At 39.4% G+C, this 19,951-nt stretch overlaps 2 protein-coding genes across 2 annotated transcripts; both read right to left on the bottom strand.

Moving 5' to 3' along the window:
- Positions 1–869: 869 nt before the first annotated feature.
- Positions 870–6,362, bottom strand: adap2 (ArfGAP with dual PH domains 2). Its single transcript, XM_028599812.1, has 11 exons — positions 5,909–6,362; positions 5,227–5,351; positions 4,800–4,891; positions 4,447–4,535; positions 4,043–4,155; positions 3,215–3,364; positions 3,034–3,117; positions 2,759–2,821; positions 2,360–2,437; positions 2,036–2,264; positions 870–1,370 (listed from the first exon to the last, which is right to left on the bottom strand). The coding sequence occupies exons 1-11, from the start codon at positions 5,988–5,990 to the stop codon at positions 1,342–1,344; spliced, it is 1,134 nt and encodes a 377-aa protein (XP_028455613.1). The 5' UTR covers positions 5,991–6,362; the 3' UTR covers positions 870–1,341.
- Positions 6,363–6,488: 126 nt separating this feature from the next.
- Positions 6,489–19,677, bottom strand: atad5a (ATPase family AAA domain containing 5a). The gene is made up of 22 exons (XM_028600296.1): positions 19,282–19,677; positions 18,613–18,676; positions 16,719–18,499; positions 16,507–16,591; positions 16,206–16,364; positions 15,511–15,655; positions 15,178–15,420; positions 14,599–14,747; positions 14,108–14,258; positions 13,384–13,704; positions 12,366–12,462; positions 12,111–12,193; positions 11,883–12,016; positions 11,631–11,802; positions 11,289–11,456; positions 10,915–11,157; positions 10,748–10,812; positions 10,193–10,382; positions 9,313–9,470; positions 8,294–9,138; positions 8,026–8,184; positions 6,489–7,365 (listed from the first exon to the last, which is right to left on the bottom strand). The coding sequence occupies exons 2-22, from the start codon at positions 18,661–18,663 to the stop codon at positions 7,287–7,289; spliced, it is 5,478 nt and encodes a 1,825-aa protein (XP_028456097.1). The 5' UTR covers positions 18,664–18,676; positions 19,282–19,677; the 3' UTR covers positions 6,489–7,286.
- Between the last annotated feature and the right edge of the window lie 274 nt (positions 19,678–19,951).

Here is a 19,951-nt window from a genome sequence, read left to right as displayed (position 1 = left end):
TTGCATAGAATAATGAAATGTAATAAAAAATGTATCAGATATTCAAGAGTGCCATCATTACTATCAGTATTATAGTAGCAAATAAGCAACTGCTTTTATTTCATCCTTAATAAATGATCAAAATGGTTACAAACAACTTTTTTTCAAATAAAAGATTCAGGATAGGATAATTATTATCTGTGGCATTAGTAGGGTAATACTCGCTTGCTTGTATTACGTTTTTATTTACTTTTGGTGTTGTTATAATGTGTTATGCTTCAATTTTATGAATAAATAATTTCTAATAAATAATATAATTTCTAATAAATAATATAATATAAAATGAATTGTTTATTTTGTGATATGTATGGTTGTATGTATAGTATAATTTTAGTTTATATTTTCTATGCATGGATTTGTTCTGACTTTTTGTTTTGCTTTCTCCTTTTTTTGTATCTGTATTTTTGTTTTGTTCTTTTTTAAATAGTGTGTTGTGTTTATAACAGAACAAAATCTCATCTAATCAAATCCTGTTTTGAATGTATTTTATATTTTAATTATTAAATAGCAATCTTTTTTAATTCACTGAGAAGCATGTGTTAAACATTTATGTTAATAATAATTAATAAACAAATTTCCATTGTGGTTGCAAGAAAGAATGTTATTACAGTAACATTATCATGATTTATCAAGTTCCATTTGCAATAAAATGAAAAAAAAGTGTTATTGAAGTCATGTCTGCCAAAATTACATTTACAAATGAAAAAATTAAATAAAAAAAAGAATGAAATTAAAGTTTTATCCAACATGCACTTAATATGTAATCTACATCGATGAATTTTAATTCATTGATGTAGATTACATTTTAAGTAAGTAAAAAAGTCATTTATTTAGCTTAGCATGATGCAATGAAACATGTTCACTACCAAATATAAAATTAAATGCATGTTTATTAGGAAATTAAAAATATAAAAATAAAATAAAAACATCATAAAAATAGCATTATATGCAGTGATTGTAACATATCTCCTGTTAACAATATAACAGTGTTGACCCCGTGTCAGGGGTGTAACTTTAGCCATATGAGTGGATTTTACATAGTGATACGGTATTTTCTGAAGTCTGAGATGGAGCATCAGATCCAGTGTCAGTTAAAGTGAGTGAATGGAAGTCTTAAATCCACACTGTTGCACAGAGCACAGTTAGTCATGGTTCAAGATGCATTACTGCAACACAAACACAAATAGAGTAGGAACAGATGCAGTGACAGATCACTGTTCATCTGTCCTGCTGCAGTAGTCAAGTGAAGTCACTTGTGTTTCCAAACGCTGCAGTCATCCTGTTGACACACCTCTCTGTAGTTCACCTTTTAAAGTTGATGTTTGCTTCAACTAGAATGAGAAACAAAAGTATTAGAGCAGGGTCATATAGATGCATAATGCAAAGGTTGATGATAACAACTTTCTGTGGCGATGTCAAAGCATGAACACAGTGAGCACAACAAGTGGGTACAGGTGCTTTGTTTAGACTTATGGTTTGGACTAACTTGCAGAGAAAAACTTGGACCGGTTAATCAAGATACCTGAGTAATCCAGATTTTTTTTTATTAGGCACACTAGCAGCATTGCTCTATGCATGGTAATGTCAGTCTGCTGGTTTGTCTGTCCGCCACTTTAGTGCAGACTGAAATATTTCATATCTGGATGTATTGCCATACAATTTTTTACAGACATTCGTGGCCCAAAAATGATGAATCATACTGACTTTGGTGATACCCTGTCTGTTCCTATGCATGCTAACAAGCTAAACTAAGATGGTGAACATGGTTTGTGATGTGGCTAAATTGAGACATGTTCAACTTGGGGGAAAGAAAAGTATAATGTGGAAAATAAGATCTTTTATGGGTTGAGAATTTCCATCCATCCTATCATATCATCACTGGACAGACCCAAAAAAAATGCATGTTTCACATGACAGGAATGACTAATTTGTGCTAGCGTGTGTGTATATCAGAAAGCATATCTGTGCACTGTACATTGTTTCAAGCCTTGCTTACTGGTATAATCCTGCGGTGACATGGGCCTGGACAGGACTTGTCTGAGGGCGTCCAGCCACTCTCTCTGCTCCCTCTCCTGCTCGCACATGAAAACAAACTGTCGCTCGGGCGTCCCCACCATAACGCCACACTTCCACCTGTTTCCCCGAGAATGCTTTGGGACACACTCCTTCACAGAGTAACCTTTGTTTGCGGTGCCGATGAAAATGACCCCTAACTCCTCTGCATCCTACTTTGACAATAATGACACACATTCAAACAGAATGGTGGGTAAAGTTCTTGACAAACATCCTCACAGCAATGCAAAGCATAAAAAGTCCATACCAGCTGGCCTTTGAAGTAGAACAACTTCCTGTTTTGAGAGTCCAAAATAAACCACCTCTTTTTGAATGGCTCCTTTTGCTGTTAAAAAAAAAACACATTTAATGTAAACACTTCACATGAACAATTACAATATAAATAGACATTTGTTGCCCCATTTTCCCATCTCTTTCTATCATATCAATCCATTCTCACAAAAAATGTGTGTGTGTGCGCGAGCGTGCGCATTTGAGTATGTAAGAGGAACAGAAACACACTTTCAAATGGGCTACTACTGACACAAACAACGCCTTTCTCAATTCATACGTAAGTCAAAGCAGCAGTTGAGTACTGACAAATAAGTACAAATAAGTCGCATAAGAACATGTATCTGTAGCCTACCTGTATATGTTAATGACTTACCGATGGCCCTGTCTTTTCCATGTATCCCTCTTTGATGTAGTTTCTTGTTATCTTTGGTATTAGCTGACAAAGAGGCGTAAAGGAACACGTTTAAAACATAAAAGCGAAAAGAGGCAAGTTTCTATTCTTATTGCGTTTGACTGCTGAAAGTTAAAGTTCACTACATTAGCTGGGAATAAACTGAAATATGTCTAAGTATTTAGAGTGCATCTCAAATTAATCAACATCTAGGAGACATTTTGTCAGTTTATTCGGTTTTGAGGTTTGATGCCTACTTCTTCATCGCTTCCAGTCGGGTACGCTGTCTTCAAGTACGCATAGCGAGCAGCACGAATGGCGTTGTACCATGTCACTATTTCCTAGAGTAGAAGAACAGACTTTGAGCTTCATGACAATCAATATATATATATATGCTGGTTACTGTTATTTATACTTTAGATGATCATGCAGTCCCACCTCTGGACTCTCGTGATAAACATAGAGGTTCCTGGTGTGATCGTCTGCTTGGTAACTGATCTGCAGCCCATGAGGATGACCAATCTTCTCTGGTTGAAAGGTGGCGTTTAGGTCTTTGACAGAGATTACAGCTTTAGGGCCTTTGGACTCCTGGATCACACATTTATAAATGTGCACATTAGAGTTTGTAGAAATTTCACAACAACTGGATTAAATTAGCACGGGCTGTTTGTACACTAATGTTTAGCCCCAATGGCTCAAGGGATGGCAATGTCGGTCGGCCAGTCCACCACTCTGGTCTGGACTGAAATAACTCAAAAATGTTTGGATGGATTGCCATAAAATTGGGTGCAGACATTCATGGCCCCAAATGATGAATTGTAATAACTTTGATTCCCCTGACCTTTCCTCTAGCACGATCATCAGGTCAAAATTGTAGTTTGTCCAGTACTTTGGTAAATACTTGCAAAACTAATGACACTCCTATCAACTGTTCTTGTTTAGGGCTAATTAGCAAATATCAGTTTGCTAACACTGAGATGGTGAGCATGGTAAACATTGGATCTACTTAAAATCACCATGCTAGCATTGTCATTGTGAGCATGTTTTGCATGCTGACATCAGCATTTAGCTTAAAGCACCACTGTGCCTCACAGTAAATAAAGGAGGAAAGAGATCCAGTCAAATCAATGCTCATGCTTTTACATTACACATATACTGTAAGCAATATTAATATCAACTCCACATCTTGTAGTAATTAAGAATTTAAATGGTTTAATTGATGTCATACAGTGCAGTTCAACTGTGTCAGAGCTGCAGGAAACTCACATTTTCCTTGTTATAGTAAGTAAGGGTAAATTCTCTCTCTGACAGTACAAACTTCCTCTTCAGAAACTGTGTGTTCTCTTTTCCTTTCTTCCACAGCATCCCTTCATAGAAACCTGGTATCAAAACCAAGAAAACATACTGAGTCACAGGTGATTCGAAACACACAGGTCTTACTAAAAGTAAATACGTTTTGTAACGTAATGTTTTGCAAGGAGTAACAATTTGGCCAGCTTTCACTTCCTGGCTATTACTGTTAACAGGTTTTTCTTGCACAGTTCTGCATATGTATGAGGAACCACATTGTTCAACTTTACACCAACATAATGCTCTGTGATAGATATATAATGATGTTAGATGTATGTTCTACAGTAGAGATGTGTGTTAGAAAACAATGAAAACATCACCTGTGGTGTATGAAAGTGGTGGATACTTAGTTTCTCCTGTAAATTCTGTCCTTTCATATTTAGCCCGAATCCACTGCTCTCTTAAGACACTGAGGTTCAAAGGGAAAAATAAAAATATTCTTAGACAATTCTACAGAAAGACAACATTAGCTGCCGTAAAAGGACAAGAACATGGTTCATTAAGCTTTGATCTAGCGGCAGAAATTCATCTGTTTTTCACTTCTACAGTCAGTAGTTGCACTTCTCTCTATTTATTGAAGCATTGCCCTGTCAGCAGTTGGAACGAAATAATCAAATATTCCATCACAAAGACTGTTTTCTGAAGAAAATCAACATCCTGGAAATTTACTTACACACAGTCATTTTCCTTGGGCCGATAGTAGTACGCTGGAACAGCTTTTTCATACAAAGCTCTGGCGCTGGCGTTGCCATTGGATTTCATGAACTTCGCCAGGTCCCAAAAAAAGACAAACATAAAGATTACACATGGGCACGGCCATTTCATCCTTTCATCTGATGAACTAATACGTTATTGTAGCAATAGTAGTGGGGTGGTGATGGTGCAGTGGATATGACACAAGCCTTTGGTATGGGAGATCTGGGTTCAATTCTCACTGCGATACATCAGCCAATGTGTCCCTGAGCAAGACACTTAACCCCTAGTTGCTCCAGAGGCGTGCAACCTCTGACATAATTATATAGCAATTGTAAGTCACTTTGGATAAAAGCATCAGCTAAATGACATGTAATGTAATAATAACAGAGATGGGGACCATATACCTCCACCAGCTCATCCTCCCAGAAGTCCAGCTTTATGGATTTGACCCGGCTGGACAGGCTGCGATGGATGCCAGAGCAGGTTAGACACACAAACACACCCAGCTTGTAGGATGCCCAGTCTGGATCTGAGGTGTGCAGAAGAAGTGGGATTCAAATTCAACATTTTGCACTCATGGTGATATTGTCCTGCTTGGGGCTTACAGTAGTGGCTACTGTATGACCCCCTGTTCCTCCCACTCTGTGTATTCTACAATGTAAACACATGCTGGAATATTAGTCTCATGTTTTGTCTTTGAAAAAAACTATAATTAAAAAAAATTAGGAATATGAACCATGAGAGTACAGTTTCACCTTAAAACTATATTCAATCACAGAGACCTTCATGGGGTTATAAAGGGCTTTTATCATAGCAGTTGATATCATTCATCAGAGTGCATATTCCCATACAAAGTCTGACGGAAAACCTTGATAAATGTCAACGATAACTAAACTTTTCAATTGCAGCCTAGGCTATTATTACAAAAAAATGATCATTTAAGATGAGAAGCCTAAATCTTATTTTTTTTAGGTCGCTGGCTCTTCTTGGCCATTAACACATTCTATGTAGGAGAGATTCTGATCAAATAAATGTAGGTTTACCGCATATACTTAACAGTGGTTACCAGTGAACTGACTTGCTTACCAGGCGCTCCGCAGTCAGCGCACCGACTGTTGTCCGGCTGCTTCAATAGTTCCAATAACATCTTTTTGTTCCACTCTGCCATTTCGGTGCAAAGTCACGGTCTCTTCTTAAACAACGACGAATCCCGCGGTCTAAACCAAACATGGTGGTCACATATTTTCACACGTGGCGAAATGCAACTGACAAAAGGTCTGTGATGATGTCCATATAAAAACTGGAACTTGCGACACTAAAGGTTTTGAATGTTGCGACACAATGCAGACGCAAAGCTCCCTCCTCCTCTGGTGCACGTCCAGCTCCACTGTCGGAAACAGTGAGCTGAGCCTCGGTCGCTGGGTATTGTTTATAACATGTACCTCTGTGCAGTGCACTCCCAAATACAGATGCGGAGAGGCGTTCATTCATGACTTCACGATTAAACTCAACAGAAACCAGTCGACCCACATACACGCAGCACGAACAAGTACAACAGGTTATGTCAGCGTCACAAAACACCATCCATAAGTCAAATCACACTGAAATCAACTCAGGAACCAGGATATACACAGTATTTTTGTATTTAAACAAGTACATGGTGAGACTATTTCTTTATTTATGAAGTTGTTATAAACCTTTATTTGGTCCCAACAAAACCCACTGTGAATAATGTGTACAAAACTAATAAAAGATCAAATCAAAAGAAAAAAAACAAATCACAATAATGAAAGTGAAGGGGATTTAGGGCTTACAAATATAGTGGAACTTTCTGTCAAAAGCTTTTATGAAGTACAACAAGATCCTGAGTGCATCAACAGTACTTTGTGTGGAGAATGACAATTTACACACAGACTTTACAAATTATATTTTACATATGCTCCTCAAAAGCAATTTCTACTATAAAAATACATTGGGAGACAAAAATCAAATTGATAAAAAGAGGCTTCAATGTATAAAACCCTAACTGTACAAAAACCTCACACTCCAGAACAGCTTAATATTACAAAAATCATATAATAAAGTAGAAATCTTAGTGCATTCTTTGAAAGCACCAAAAGATGTGCTGAAGCAGACATTTGAGGTTATTTAGCTGTGTGCCCTTCAGGTAAGAATACCTTTTTCTGTATTCAGTGATTCAGTCATTTCCATCTTCCATATGGGGAAATTTCACCAGACAGTCCTTTGTGCACACACACCTCTAACCAGCTAGCCACCTCATCTGATGTACTGTATGTTGTTGCTCGACAATTCATCCATGTGTCACAATACAACCTGTAAATGTGCTCCTTCTTCTAATTTAATAACCCAAATGTATGGACCTTAAAACTGTGTCCAGTTAAAGGGCAACATTTGTTCAAGGCTTCTGTGTGATCACGAGGACACGTCTGATCTCCTCTATGGTTCAGGGGAAGTCTTCAGAAAGGTGCTGCAGAATGCTCTTTTCAACACCCAGATGGATTGCATCGAGGTAGTGCAGGAACCTGGAGGAGGAAAAAAAAACTGAGTTTTCTGTGGAACCATTTTAAACAGACACATTGAGTTGCATGCATGCACCATGTCTTGAATAAAATTACAATTCAGTTTACACTTTATATTATGCTTTTTGGCTTTTCCCCTTTCCTTTATTGTGTTACATATCTTTTTTGTGCATGTTACAGGTTTACAAAGTGAAAAAGCCCAAAGTCCACCTCAAAAGGGATTTACCATCTCCAACAGAAAACACTGTTCACAAACCAGGCCAGCCTTTACATCCGTGAAGAACGTGCGTCACTTTGTAACACACGTTATAATGCTCGCCTAGCTGGTAGAGTGGCACGCCCTCATACTCTGCTTTTGACTGGCTTGTAGTGCTGACCTAGCTACTGCGCACGGGCGACTCCCAACAAAGATGGAACAGAAGTGAGATATCAAACTCTGTAGCTAAAACAGAGAGCTCAACACACGGGGTGAAAAGAGGAGCTGCAGCAATGTGTAGTACAACAAAAATATGGTGTTTTTTGAAAATTAAACTATGTAAACCTATTCTGATATAACCTCCAAATACAATTATGAACCTGAAAATGAGCATAATATGAGCACTTAAACATTTATTTGTAGCCTGTCAGTTAAAAAAAAGCTAACTATAGTTTATGCATGCTCACCTTCGTTTAACCTTTCCCTGCTCTTTTAGCTGCTCTGATCTGCAGATGGTGCGAAGGGCTGGCAAGTAGTCCAGAGCAGCTGCTGGTCTGTTGACCTGAGTACCAAACACTCCTCTGAACATCAGTCTCTCCATCACTTCTCTCCTCTGCTGGACCAGCCTGGAACATATCAATACAGATTACCTTTCTTTGAATTGGTTCAACTGGTCAGGCAGAATAAGTTCATTATGTGACCAATATAATGCAAAGAAAGACTAGTAAGACTCACTGTGGTTGACAGGGGCCGTCCTGAGTGAAGCTGTAACCTTCCTGATGAGCGGCTACAGGGAGGGTGAGTTCTGCTGCAGCCTCCTTTCCTAGCTCCCCTTCTAGTTGTTGGGTTTTGCGCCAGGCCTCTGCTACTGAAAACCGACACTTGTGGAAGCTCAGAGCCTCCACAGCAGCCGGGATCTCCAAGACGTGCTCTCCTCTCACCCAGCGGTCAGTCTCAACCCTTGACTCATCTGTCATCCCGTCTTTCACCACTGCACCGACCGGTGACATTCTTCTGTGATTGTCGTCCCCTTCTGGATGAACAAGTAAGGAGGAGTCCATGTATGACATATTGTCTAAAAAGTCAGCTATTGATTCTAGACACTGGGAGACTGGGAGACTTTTTACTCTCTCCTCAGGAGTCAGTGCCTTCCTCTTTACCGTCTCTGAAACTAAACTCTCTTTGACGTCCTCAGTAGCCTGAAGAGCTCCCTGTGGCTTGCAGAGAGACAGAAAACTATCTTCTGAGTCAGAGTCCAGTCCATCCTGGTCAGGTATACTGTGCCGCTTCTTGTTCTTCCTCATTCTGCTGGACATTTTAACTGGACTGTTGTCGTCGGAGCAATCCGCTGACTCTGCTGTGTGCAATACCCTGGTATGGGATGGCAGCTCTTTTAGATTAACCGAAGGATGGTCCCGTGATGCAGAAACAGATTGCTCCAGTTTGCGGATAGAGGTAGTTAACTGTGTGAGTGGCAGAGGTAAGAGGGTCTCCATGTTGGAATAGAGCAGGTCCACTCCTCGTCGCTTGCAGTTTGTTAGCAGCTCCCAGCATAACGTCTCTTGCACCAGACTCTGGCTCTGTTGACAACACGTATCCGGTCAATAATATGCAAGTACAATAGGAAAAAAACAAACACACAAAAATCATAAGGAGGTCATCGCATGGTGACATTGTTTCCGACCCTTACTGAAACACTGTTACATGTTCTTACTCTAAGCAGTGTTACTTTAGATGGTAAATGAAGAGTTTACCCTGAGCAGGTCCCAAATGTCTCTCTCAGGTTCAACATTCAGCAGACCCAGCATGCTCTCTGTGCAGCCGGTGTCACAAGGAGGGAGAGCGGATGGGACAGTCACTGCACACACAGACATGCCTGCTGCCACTTCATCTGTCTCTGGCTTGAGTTCAGCTTTTAATGTGAATGAGAGGGGAGGGGGGGTAATACTTAGTTTAAAAAGTGTAATTTATAATAACAACAATTTGTATTGCACTTTTCTTAACAGTTACAAAGTGCTTTAACAAAGGACATGAGAGAGAGTAATACAATGATACAGAAAGTTACAAATAACATGAAATAGAGTACAACAATTATACAGTAAAGTATAACAATTACACAGTGAAATGTAACAAATGACATGAGAGCGAGCAATACAATTATACAGTAAAAAGTAAATAAATTCAATGTTGTCTAAGGGAAATCAGTTAGTTTAAAATTAAAAAAAATTAAATACAGATGTTGCTGTGCGGATTGTGAACGGTAATTAATTCTACAATTTATGTATCATAGCAGCAAATGCAAAATTCCCATTGGTTGCCAGTCTAGACAAGAAAAAAACTCTTCTTGCAGTTTCTAAAGTGTGTCCTTATACGTCTGGGCTTAACAGATGTAATTTGGAGCAAATCGGTTTAACGCTTTGAGAGCCATTAATGCATTTTATTAACTGTATTCTGGAAACCAAAGGAAGGGATGAGTGCGGAATATAGAGTTATAGTAATCCAGAGGGGATGAAATAAAAAAGGCATGAATTCTCCAGGTCAAAAGCAGAAAGAAATATTGATTTTAAAAATGCTTATTAGTTTGTTTTTTTGTTGTTTGTTTTTTAAAACGTGTCTTCCAGCTCGTCTCCTTACCATTTCTGCCAGTGTGTGTCAACGGTCTGGTAACATGGCGGCCTCCTGCGCTGCGAGTCCAGAACTGCAGCTGCAGTAAACTCTGCCTGATGTCACATCCGTTGAGTCTGAGCAGAGAACTGATGTCCAACAGGTCCGTCCTTGTGTCCTCTGTCAGACACAACAGCCGCAGAAAGCTGCCAACATCCAACTGTACCAAGGAGAGAAGGACAACTGAAAATCTGACTGATGCACAAACATGTATTTTTGATAACTGATCTCCTTCACTTGATTAGTGTCAAAAGATCACGCCACATTAAAACAACCCATACAGTCAATAAGATCTAACAGTGAAATATTTATTAAAGAAAAAAGTGGCAGGAGCGCTTCTGGTATCCTTTCATGGAAGGGAATAAAGTACATGGAAAGGAAGAAGAATTATGACTAATAAAGTCATAAAAAAACATGTCTAATTTACATTTACAAAAATACACCAAGATTCGTATTGGCTTGAGCCTTTCTCACGGCAGGGCGATACGCGTTCTAAACATTTATGTTTAGAAATCATCCACTCACCACTGACGGCGTTTGGAAATGGATCTCTTCGAAGTTTCCATCAAACATGGTGCTGAAGGCAGGATCTACAACACATGTAAGATTTGATTTAAACTCAAAGGAGCAGACATAAATACAATCTAACACAGACCAACTGTAAGACATTTGACCTTTCTCCTTCTACTCACCGCTGGTAGTCATGATGACTGGCCTCTTTGTAGTGGTCATAAATGTCTTGATGGCAGCTAGAAACCCTGAGTCATCGTCAAAAATAACATCCACTTCTTCAAACAGTATAAGCGAGGTGGCGGTCTTCTTGTTTGGTTCTTCATTGTTCTTTTCTTTATAGGTGGTAGATGTTGGTGATTTTACTGCAGGGTCTTTATGCGTATTGGCACATTCTTTTGCTTTTATGACTTTCTTGGAAGAAGCTAAACAAAGAGATGGGGCAGAGAGAGAGAAAAATAGCAATGTATTTACTATTTAAGTCCTAATTAAAACTTTTCTCATCATATAGGAAAACATACAAGTAAACAATTGACACATTGAACTTAGAATTTACCGGTTTGTTCATTCTTCTTAGTGTTAGGTGTCTCCTTAGCGGTGGGTCGACCCATTTTGAAGAAGTTAGCTAAAGAGGTGGGAGCCAGGCCTCCTCTTTTAGCACCTCTTGGGGACTGGGGGTGTTTCCTGGGAGAGGAAACAACCCTACGAGGAGAGTTAACTTTTCCTGGAAGACGAAGAAAACAATGATCAATTTCCAACAGTATGTGTTCATCTTGTAATATCCTGCTGTATACAAATCAAACCACATACAAAATATGCATAAAACAGATCCTCTTACAAGCCAGCAACTCATTAGAAACAAACTATATAGTGCTATAAATGTTATCTCTGTACATACTGGGCGAGGATCCAGGCTTTAGAGTGCCAACACTGCTGCCGTAACTGTTGAAGTAGGTGGGTTTGTTGGCGTTGACACCCTGACTGTCCACCTGGTGTGACTGAGTGGCTTCTTTTAGCTGAGACAGAATTAGACGGCCACTCCGCTGAGATGAAGCATTCACCTCAAATACCTGGGAAGACCATAGGGAAGTTAGGAAATGAAGATGCTAATTCCTACACATGTCAGTTATGTACCTTGAAGCTTTTGTACCTTAAAGCCCAGTTCCTGGGCACAAGCATAGACTGCAGCAGTCTTTCCTACTCCAGTGGGCCCTGTGATAAGCATTGTATTGCACATGTCCTCTCCATCCTGGAAGTCTTCTTCTCCGCAGTCCCAGTCTGAGTCTGGACACAAAGACCATCATGCAGTCAACACAAACATGCATCAAGCCCACAGAAGAAGTTATGAAGAGAAAAAAAGATCTCTCTAATCTCTCACCATTGCTGCCTTCCTCTTGCTTCTTGTCTTTCTGCTTTTTTCTCTCTTCTCGGTCTGTACGGAGTTTCCATTCCTTAAGCCAGCTGTACAAAAAAAAAAATACAATACAATTGATACAATGTCAACAGTGGTCTCAAGCCCATATCGTGGGTGGTACCATTTAAGAGGTAAAGTATAAAGCAAATACAGCGGCTTCTGTTTTTACAAAAAACAGTACTGTAGGTGCAGTGAAATTAAGCAGTTTTAGTTCCTCACCTGTGCAGCCTCCTCACTGAGGCAGTGTTGCCTATGATGTCGCTGGAGTACTGGGGCTGATATTTGTCTGTCCATAACACTTCCTCCTTCACCACATCTGTAGAAAAAAACATTTGCCACATTACTTACAACAGCCAATCAATTCTGCAGACACTAACTATATTAATTTTAATGTAGAACACTGACTATGTTTACATGCACATAATATTCAGTTTTTTGCCCTTATTCCAAAAAAGACAATACTCTGACTAAGCTGTTTAAATGGCTAATAAAAGTAAATAGTCCACTAATATTCCCGTTTACATACAGCTGTGCAAAACAGGATTTTTTCAAAGTTTTCCACGGGTGGCAAAAACGGCGTCCCTCTTTTATTCCTTCAACCACCTTCTAAAAAGGTCAGCGTTGCGATGTTTGCGCATATCAAAAAACCTGTTCGTATCCAAGTTTTTCATAATGTTTAAAAGTAGCAGTGTTTCTTCTACCGCAGCCGGATTCACTTGAACTATTGGCTGGTTGGTTTGTGCACAACAACCGTAGCAACACACAGACCTGACCGTAAGCCATAAACAGGCCTTAAACTCTTACAAAATGCGGTAAAACCCCCGATTGAGACGCATATTCTGAATGCGCTGTATACATGTCCTAAGAATGCCTCTAAACCCTGAATAATTTCGGCATATCCCACATGTATTCATTGTAAAATACTAAATTCGGAAAAAGGCCTTATTTGGAATATGCTGTTTACATGACCTTAATCAAATTCTGAATATTGTCATATTCTGAATAATAGAATATTAGTGTGCATGTGTTTTCCTTTTGTGGTTTTTAAAATAATTATACATTGTTGTGGTGGAGTCAATGGCCGGAGCTCTATTTTTTTTTTTTTAAGTACTCCAAGCACTAAACCCTTACTTCTTAAAGTTTGCCCACACACTATAAAGTATTGTTTACTGATCCCAAAGTTCATATAGTTGTAATAAAAAATGGGTGATTCAGACCATAAAATGTGATACCTCACCTTTTTTTCCAGGGTTTTCTCCCAAAAGCAAGTCATCAATCACAACCACAGAGTCATCTTCAGATTGTATGGGAGCAGTTTTGACTGAAGGCTTGGCTTTCTCATCGGCCCCGTCCTCTGGCCTTGATCTCCGAGCTCGTCTCGAACGGCCCCCCCTTTTTTTTGGCTCAGGCTCAGAATTATTTTCTTCTGCACAGTTGGCCCGTTGCTTCTTAGCCAGCTTCACTGTCATTTCCCCCTCATCGTCCATCCTCTTCCTCTTCCCTCCTCCTGGTTCAGCTGGCAGTGCTGTGCTTGTGACTCTGGTTAGAGCCTCTGGTTCTATTAAGTAACATGCAGTAAATGTTGAGAAATATTTGGATTTATTGCTCTAATTTTGGCTGGTTTGTAAAACATTAAAGCAACACTATGTAACTTTTCCCACTTTGGCCCCCCTACAGGTTGTCTCATTGGAACTACAGCCACGCGAGCTGTAGTTCCAATGAGACAACCTGTAGGGGGGCCAAAGTGGGAAAAGTTACATAGTGTTGCTTTAACTGATTAAAATACTGCCCAAATATTTGTGCTTTCAGGAGACAATGGATAACTTAGAAATTCATGAGCACTTGTGCAAATCCTTTTCATGTAGATGCCAGTAAATAAATATAGGGTAAATACTGAAGTTGACCTTAAGCTTAATAGCATCTTAAAATAAACTCTCTACTTTTTCTCTAATCCAACTGACCTGAGGCTATGCACTGCTGCTGGTGGTCAGTGTTTCTCTTTAGGAAGCGAGTGATGAACATCTGAACAGGGAAGGGTGGGTTAGAGGTGCTGACCTCCTCCATTAGAAGCCGACGAACACTTTCAGAGATCTCAGGCCTCCAGCCAGAACCCTTCAAAAGAAAGCAATACTATTACTAAATCCTGTGTCTGCTGTTTAACCCCCCTGTAGCTCTGCAGGGGGAAAAATCCTTGTAACAAGAAGAGAAGATCAATTTTGATCATTTATACAAGGTATAAACCACAAATTTCACAAAAATACAAACAAATTGCACAGAAATAAGCATTTAAGTGTTTTAAGTAGTCTCTCTCTCTATAAGTCTTTTTAAATACAACATAGCTATACTGGCAGACAGGTAGCAGCTATAAATTAGACAAATATGTTCTGAGATAACAATCCTGCTAAACACGTAATTAAATCATACCTTCATCATTACAATAATTTCAACATACCCGTTCACAAACGGCTCTACAGGCTGGTTCTGTCTTCACACAAAAGGAGCCACTAACGGATGGAAGGGAGTTGGATGTTTGGCACCAAAGCTCTTTCAGATGACACAATAATAAAGACTCAGGCCACAGTAGACTCCAAAGAGGGCAATCTGTCAGTACACAACAAAAACAAGTTTTACTTGTCATTCTTGATACATCTGTACCTACTAGTCCTCAAAATAATAAAATAAGAAAAAAACATTAAAAGAAAATGAATTACAAAAAAAACTTTATTTTATATTATTTAATTTTTTACATTATTTAACTAAACTTTTAATTTAATTTTAAACTGCAGGGTAGCTTGTGAATTTGCACCCAGGTTCAATAAAGTTTTATCTTAAACTATAATAATAAATAATAATCTATTTGTTGATTATGTTTTGTATTATTAATCTGAACAAGCAAAGTAAAGTTATCAAATAAATGTAGTGAAGTAAAAAGTAATATATTTTCCTCTGAACTATAGTGGAATAAAAGTATTATGTTTTCACCACTGTCAAATGAAAACCAAATGTACATTTATATGAAGGAACAGCTTACCATTTGATGGTTGCTTCATGTGAATAACTGGTTGAAAGGAGGAACAGGAGAGAGAGTAGGCCTCCTTGGTGGCAGCGGTCTTGGCTATCTGTTTCCTAAAGGACTCGGGAAGGCCACTCTTCAAGAACTCTCTGCGTGCCCTGAACTGCTCATCGTCCTGAGAGTTTTCAGAGCAGCTCTCATCAAAGATGGAAACCACCACAGACACCTTCTTCTCTTGGCCCAGCGAAGCCCCTTTGGAGCCTGTGAGAAAGAACACAGCACCATTAGATGAGATTTCAACAACATGCTAAACAGTAAATTATTATTATAATTTAGAGTGGGAAAGACTACCTGGGACAGCTTTGGTCTCTTGGCCAACAGATTTGGCTTTTCCCAAAACTTCATTTAGACTGCGTAAAGGCTTCTGGGCTTTAGTCTTTCCTGGTGCAGTCTGAGGAGTAGCAGTCTGGTGTTCCTCCAGGCAGATGACAGAATCCTGAAGAAAAAAATAAATAAAAAAAGCACGAGAAAAAGACAAGGAAAGTTATTTCACAAATTAGGTTTTTGCCTTAATTTTTGTGTTGCATTGTGAAAGTGCCCAATTGTGCCATTGTTGAAATGCTTATGTTGAGCTCATTAGGGTTGACAACAAAGGGTCGTTTCTGTTGAACTGCTGCAACACCTTTTCTGTGAGTTTGGTACACTTTTGTTATTTTCACAAGACGGACCACTGAGAAAATAAATGCAAAACTGTCTACAGGTCTATAACAAGGTTGTGACCTTAACGTAACGTAACCATGTTATGTATGCATAAATGTACAAGACAACAGTTGCAAGATAATAAAAGATAGGAGAAAAGAATCATAGTTACACCAAATATGCTTTATTCTATTGTGGGTGTTTTGTTTTTTGCTTAAATGTTTTATGGGCAAATGTTTGACAAGCCAGAAAAAAAAGGACTGCAGGACTGTTTTTACAAACAAAAAACAAAACATGCACCCCCCTGAAATTAGTGATTCATCCATTGTGTTGGTCTTTAACTGTACCTCATCTTCACAGTAGCTCCTCTTGGTGGAGGCCTCAGTTCGTGATGAACGCCTTAAGGTGCCCTCATCCTTGACAGCAGTTTTTTTATTCTGCTGAATTGCTCTGGCTTTCTCCACCAACTTCTTTGCCCGACTCCTTTTTTTAGAGTCAGCTGATGTCTGAAAAAGTATTAGAGAGCATGTCATCTACATCATCAGCCCATAATTACAATAATGTTTAAACATGTTGTTCCTTGTCAAGTCAGGACACCAATTCATTACATTCAGAATTTGTCCATTTTGTGAAAAATATAATACTTACTTTAGTAGCTAGAGAAGTGTTTACGCCACTTCCACTTTCAGCCTTGGTCGTGGCAACATTTCTATGGACTCTAGTGAATTTAATCCTTATGAATAAGAAAACATTGAATTAGAACATTAAACAAACATAAAAAACAACCATTAGACATACATATGCATCCAAAATGCTTTTCATAGTAATCGTATTAAATCATAACTTTTTGCATGTGTCACCTGATTGGACTTTCTTGTGTGTCAGGTGGGCCAACCATCTCTGCTACAAAGACTCCGTGTTTGGACTTGCGTATCTTTGGGGTAGACATATTTGCAGGGATGTCATTAAGTAAAGCAGCATCAGCATCCTTTGACTTGAGTGTCCTGTTTTTTCTGATAGGGGTTGTTGGGGTGGCCTCCGGTGCTTGCCTCACTACGGTCTCTCTTCTGGACCTCCTTACTGTCGGGATGGAGGGAGTTGAGGTGTTGGGAGGCTTCTCTCTTTTATTAACAACTTCAACAATTGGTGCCGCTGTTTCTTCCGCCGCCGCAGCAGCAGGTGGGGTGGTGACTGCCTCCTTTGCTTCTTTAGCTTTCATTCTGCCTTTTCTTGCTGATTTCTTTTTAGCTATTTTGTTTTCCTCAGAGGCAACAGGGACTTGCTCAACAGAGGGTGGGATTACGGTGTCCTCTTCAGCAACTTCGTCTGCATCATCCAAAGCCTTTTCTCCAGGATGCTTCTGCTTGCCCTGGGTCTTACCAGGCTTGATTTTGGACCCTTCCAGACTAGGCTGTTTGAAGGCAGCCATGAACTGCTTCCTCTCTACCTCACTGCACTTGGGCATTGATTCACTCTCAAGCACAGCCAGTACTAGATCCTCCTCTTGAAGTACTACATTGGATTTACGCTTGATCGTTGAAGAGGTAGAAGGAAGTTGTTGACTGGCCTCTATTTGAGGAGATGATACTACTTCTGCAGGGCTCATTGCCCCTTTTCTCTTGTTGAAGATAGACGCTAACTTCCCCCCCGTCTTGGCTGCTTCCTGTTTGCGTGAGACTACATGAACTTCTGCCTGAATGGTGACAGTTCGGGGTGAGACTCGAAAAGGTGACTCCACAGAACCAACATTTACTTCAGCTTTAGGGATGTCCAACTGGTCAATGTCCATTTCTTTTGCCTCGGTTGTGATTTTACTTTCATCTTCTTTGCCCTGTTCATCTTCCATGTCCTCTTCATCCCCACCATGGCTCCGCACAAAATCTTCAAAGGAGATTGTGACTGTGCTGTTGTTTAGCTGAGAGGCCTCATCCACATTAACCTCCATACTAACATCACACAAGGAGCTATCTTGTTCTTTCTCCTCTGGTTCTGAATGCTTTGCTTTCCTAGAATTCCTTGCAACGGTTTTGATTCGTTTTGCTTCATCTTTTGAAAGTACAATCGGAGATAATTCAATACTGTTCACTTCTGAATTAAGTTCGACACTGTTCCTACATTTGAAACCATCTTCTTCAGCCCATTCAACACTGTCAGTCTTAGTGGCATTCCTCTCTGATTTTCCTCCAGTGATACAAGCCTCGGTACTAAGCTGGGCCATCAGGGATGCTGTATTACTGCCAAAAACACCACAGCTGCTAACTGCTTCGGAGTCTCCGCTATTATGTGGTTCCTCTACAATAAAGCAGCTCTCCTCCTCTGTGGAGCTTACGGTTTCAGCCTCCACAAGTTTTCTTACAGCTTTGCTGGCCTTTCTACTCCTTTTCTGAGATGGCTGTTTTACTGTTGCCTCTGGGCTGGTTTGTCTTTCTGCAAGCTGAGACATCTGACAGTTTCCTTTTGACTGTTCAGGTGAGCTGGTTTTTTCTTTAGAGGATGGAGCCTTGCGGCTAAAGTAGTCCATGATGTTGTTGGAGCGTGGAGGTGAAAAGGGTTTCTCCACAGGCTTGGGCACAGGAGAAAAATAGTTTGTGATTGTCTTGACAACAGGACTGCCACCATCTTTGCGAGATTTCTTGCACGGCTGTAAAAGGATTGACAAAGTTCATCAATTATGAAAATGCATAATGAATAAAAACACTTCACAACAGATACTGCGTATACTATATATGGCCCAAATCAGTGTTATAGACAGACCTGCATGTCAAAGTCCTCAATGACAGATGCCATAGCCACAACACCAGCCATAATTTGAAGAGACCTATAGCAAAAGGAAACATTGATTTGTACATGAGGAGCAGAGACCGAGTTGTATTATTATTCAAATATTAAATACCTTACTTCAATATTTGACAAAAGTTTCATAACATTTACGTTAAGCACAAGTATTATAGTTTTCAATAACCTTTCATGCTTCAACACTTAAGTGAAAAACCACAACACTGAACAACAATGTATCTGAATGTTTTAAATAGACAAATGTACTTGTGTAAACACAATTTAAAATGTATCAACAATACTTTACTTAAAAGCAATCGCCAACTTATCTGACAATGTAAACAGCAATGTAAACAGCACTGTAACGTTACATTACAACGATTATTGTGAAGCAGCATTAATACCATGGTATGCAGAAAGATAAGTTCTGGTGAAGCAAAGTCAGCATAAAAAAAATATTATATACAGAATATTTAATTAATTTAATATAGTGGTCATGGACAGCAACATAAAAATTGATATTATTCATGACATGGCGCCCTGTAACGTTAGTTCTTTTTTTTTTTGTAACGTTAGCTCTTAACGTTACAATAGTTGGGCCAAATGACAGGCAACCAAAAAAAAACAAAGGTCAAGGAAAACACTCACTGGTGAAAACGGAACCGGTAACTTGCTGCAACTTCAGAGACGGTCTTCTTGCCTTTTCTTATTCACTTCACCGAGTGTGTAAATGAACAGAGGCAAAGTTCATCGTGTGAAGCGGACAGCTGTACGTTGCCACCAGACATATACATTTCACTGTAAAACAACAAGCTAGCAGACTCCGGTAGATGTTACTCTCAAAGCAGCTCCGCTCCTCAACGGTCCCAAAAGTGGTCCAAACATTTTTAGCATGTCAGCTACCAACATAGGAACGCAAAGTGACAAACGTTAGACGGATATTTTCCAAATTGTTCCGAGCAGGAATTCAAAATATATGTTTCTTGACGTATGTTGCTCTTTCAAAAACGCGCCAGACTAGTCGTGAATGAAGAGCGCCAAATATACGTGACCTTTGGCATGACCGAATTCCACCAATCACAGGAGAGAAAATGCCTCCGTCATTGCCGGACGTAGTTTGCCCATAACAAACATGGCGTCTTTGGGTGTAGCATTTAATCGAAAGAAAAAAGTGACAGCTACCTCTGCTGGCTGCGCCAATTCAACATGAAATTCTAACTTTACCAGTGATCAATATATGAAATCCTGTGTCATTATATGAGCCTGAAAAACTCAGATATTTCATATATATATATATATATGTAAAAATACCAATACC

The sequence above is a fragment of the Perca flavescens genome, chromosome 15 (assembly GCF_004354835.1).
Source record: "Perca flavescens isolate YP-PL-M2 chromosome 15, PFLA_1.0, whole genome shotgun sequence".
NCBI lineage: Eukaryota > Metazoa > Chordata > Actinopteri > Perciformes > Percidae > Perca > Perca flavescens.
This window is presented reverse-complemented; position numbering and strand designations above follow the sequence as displayed.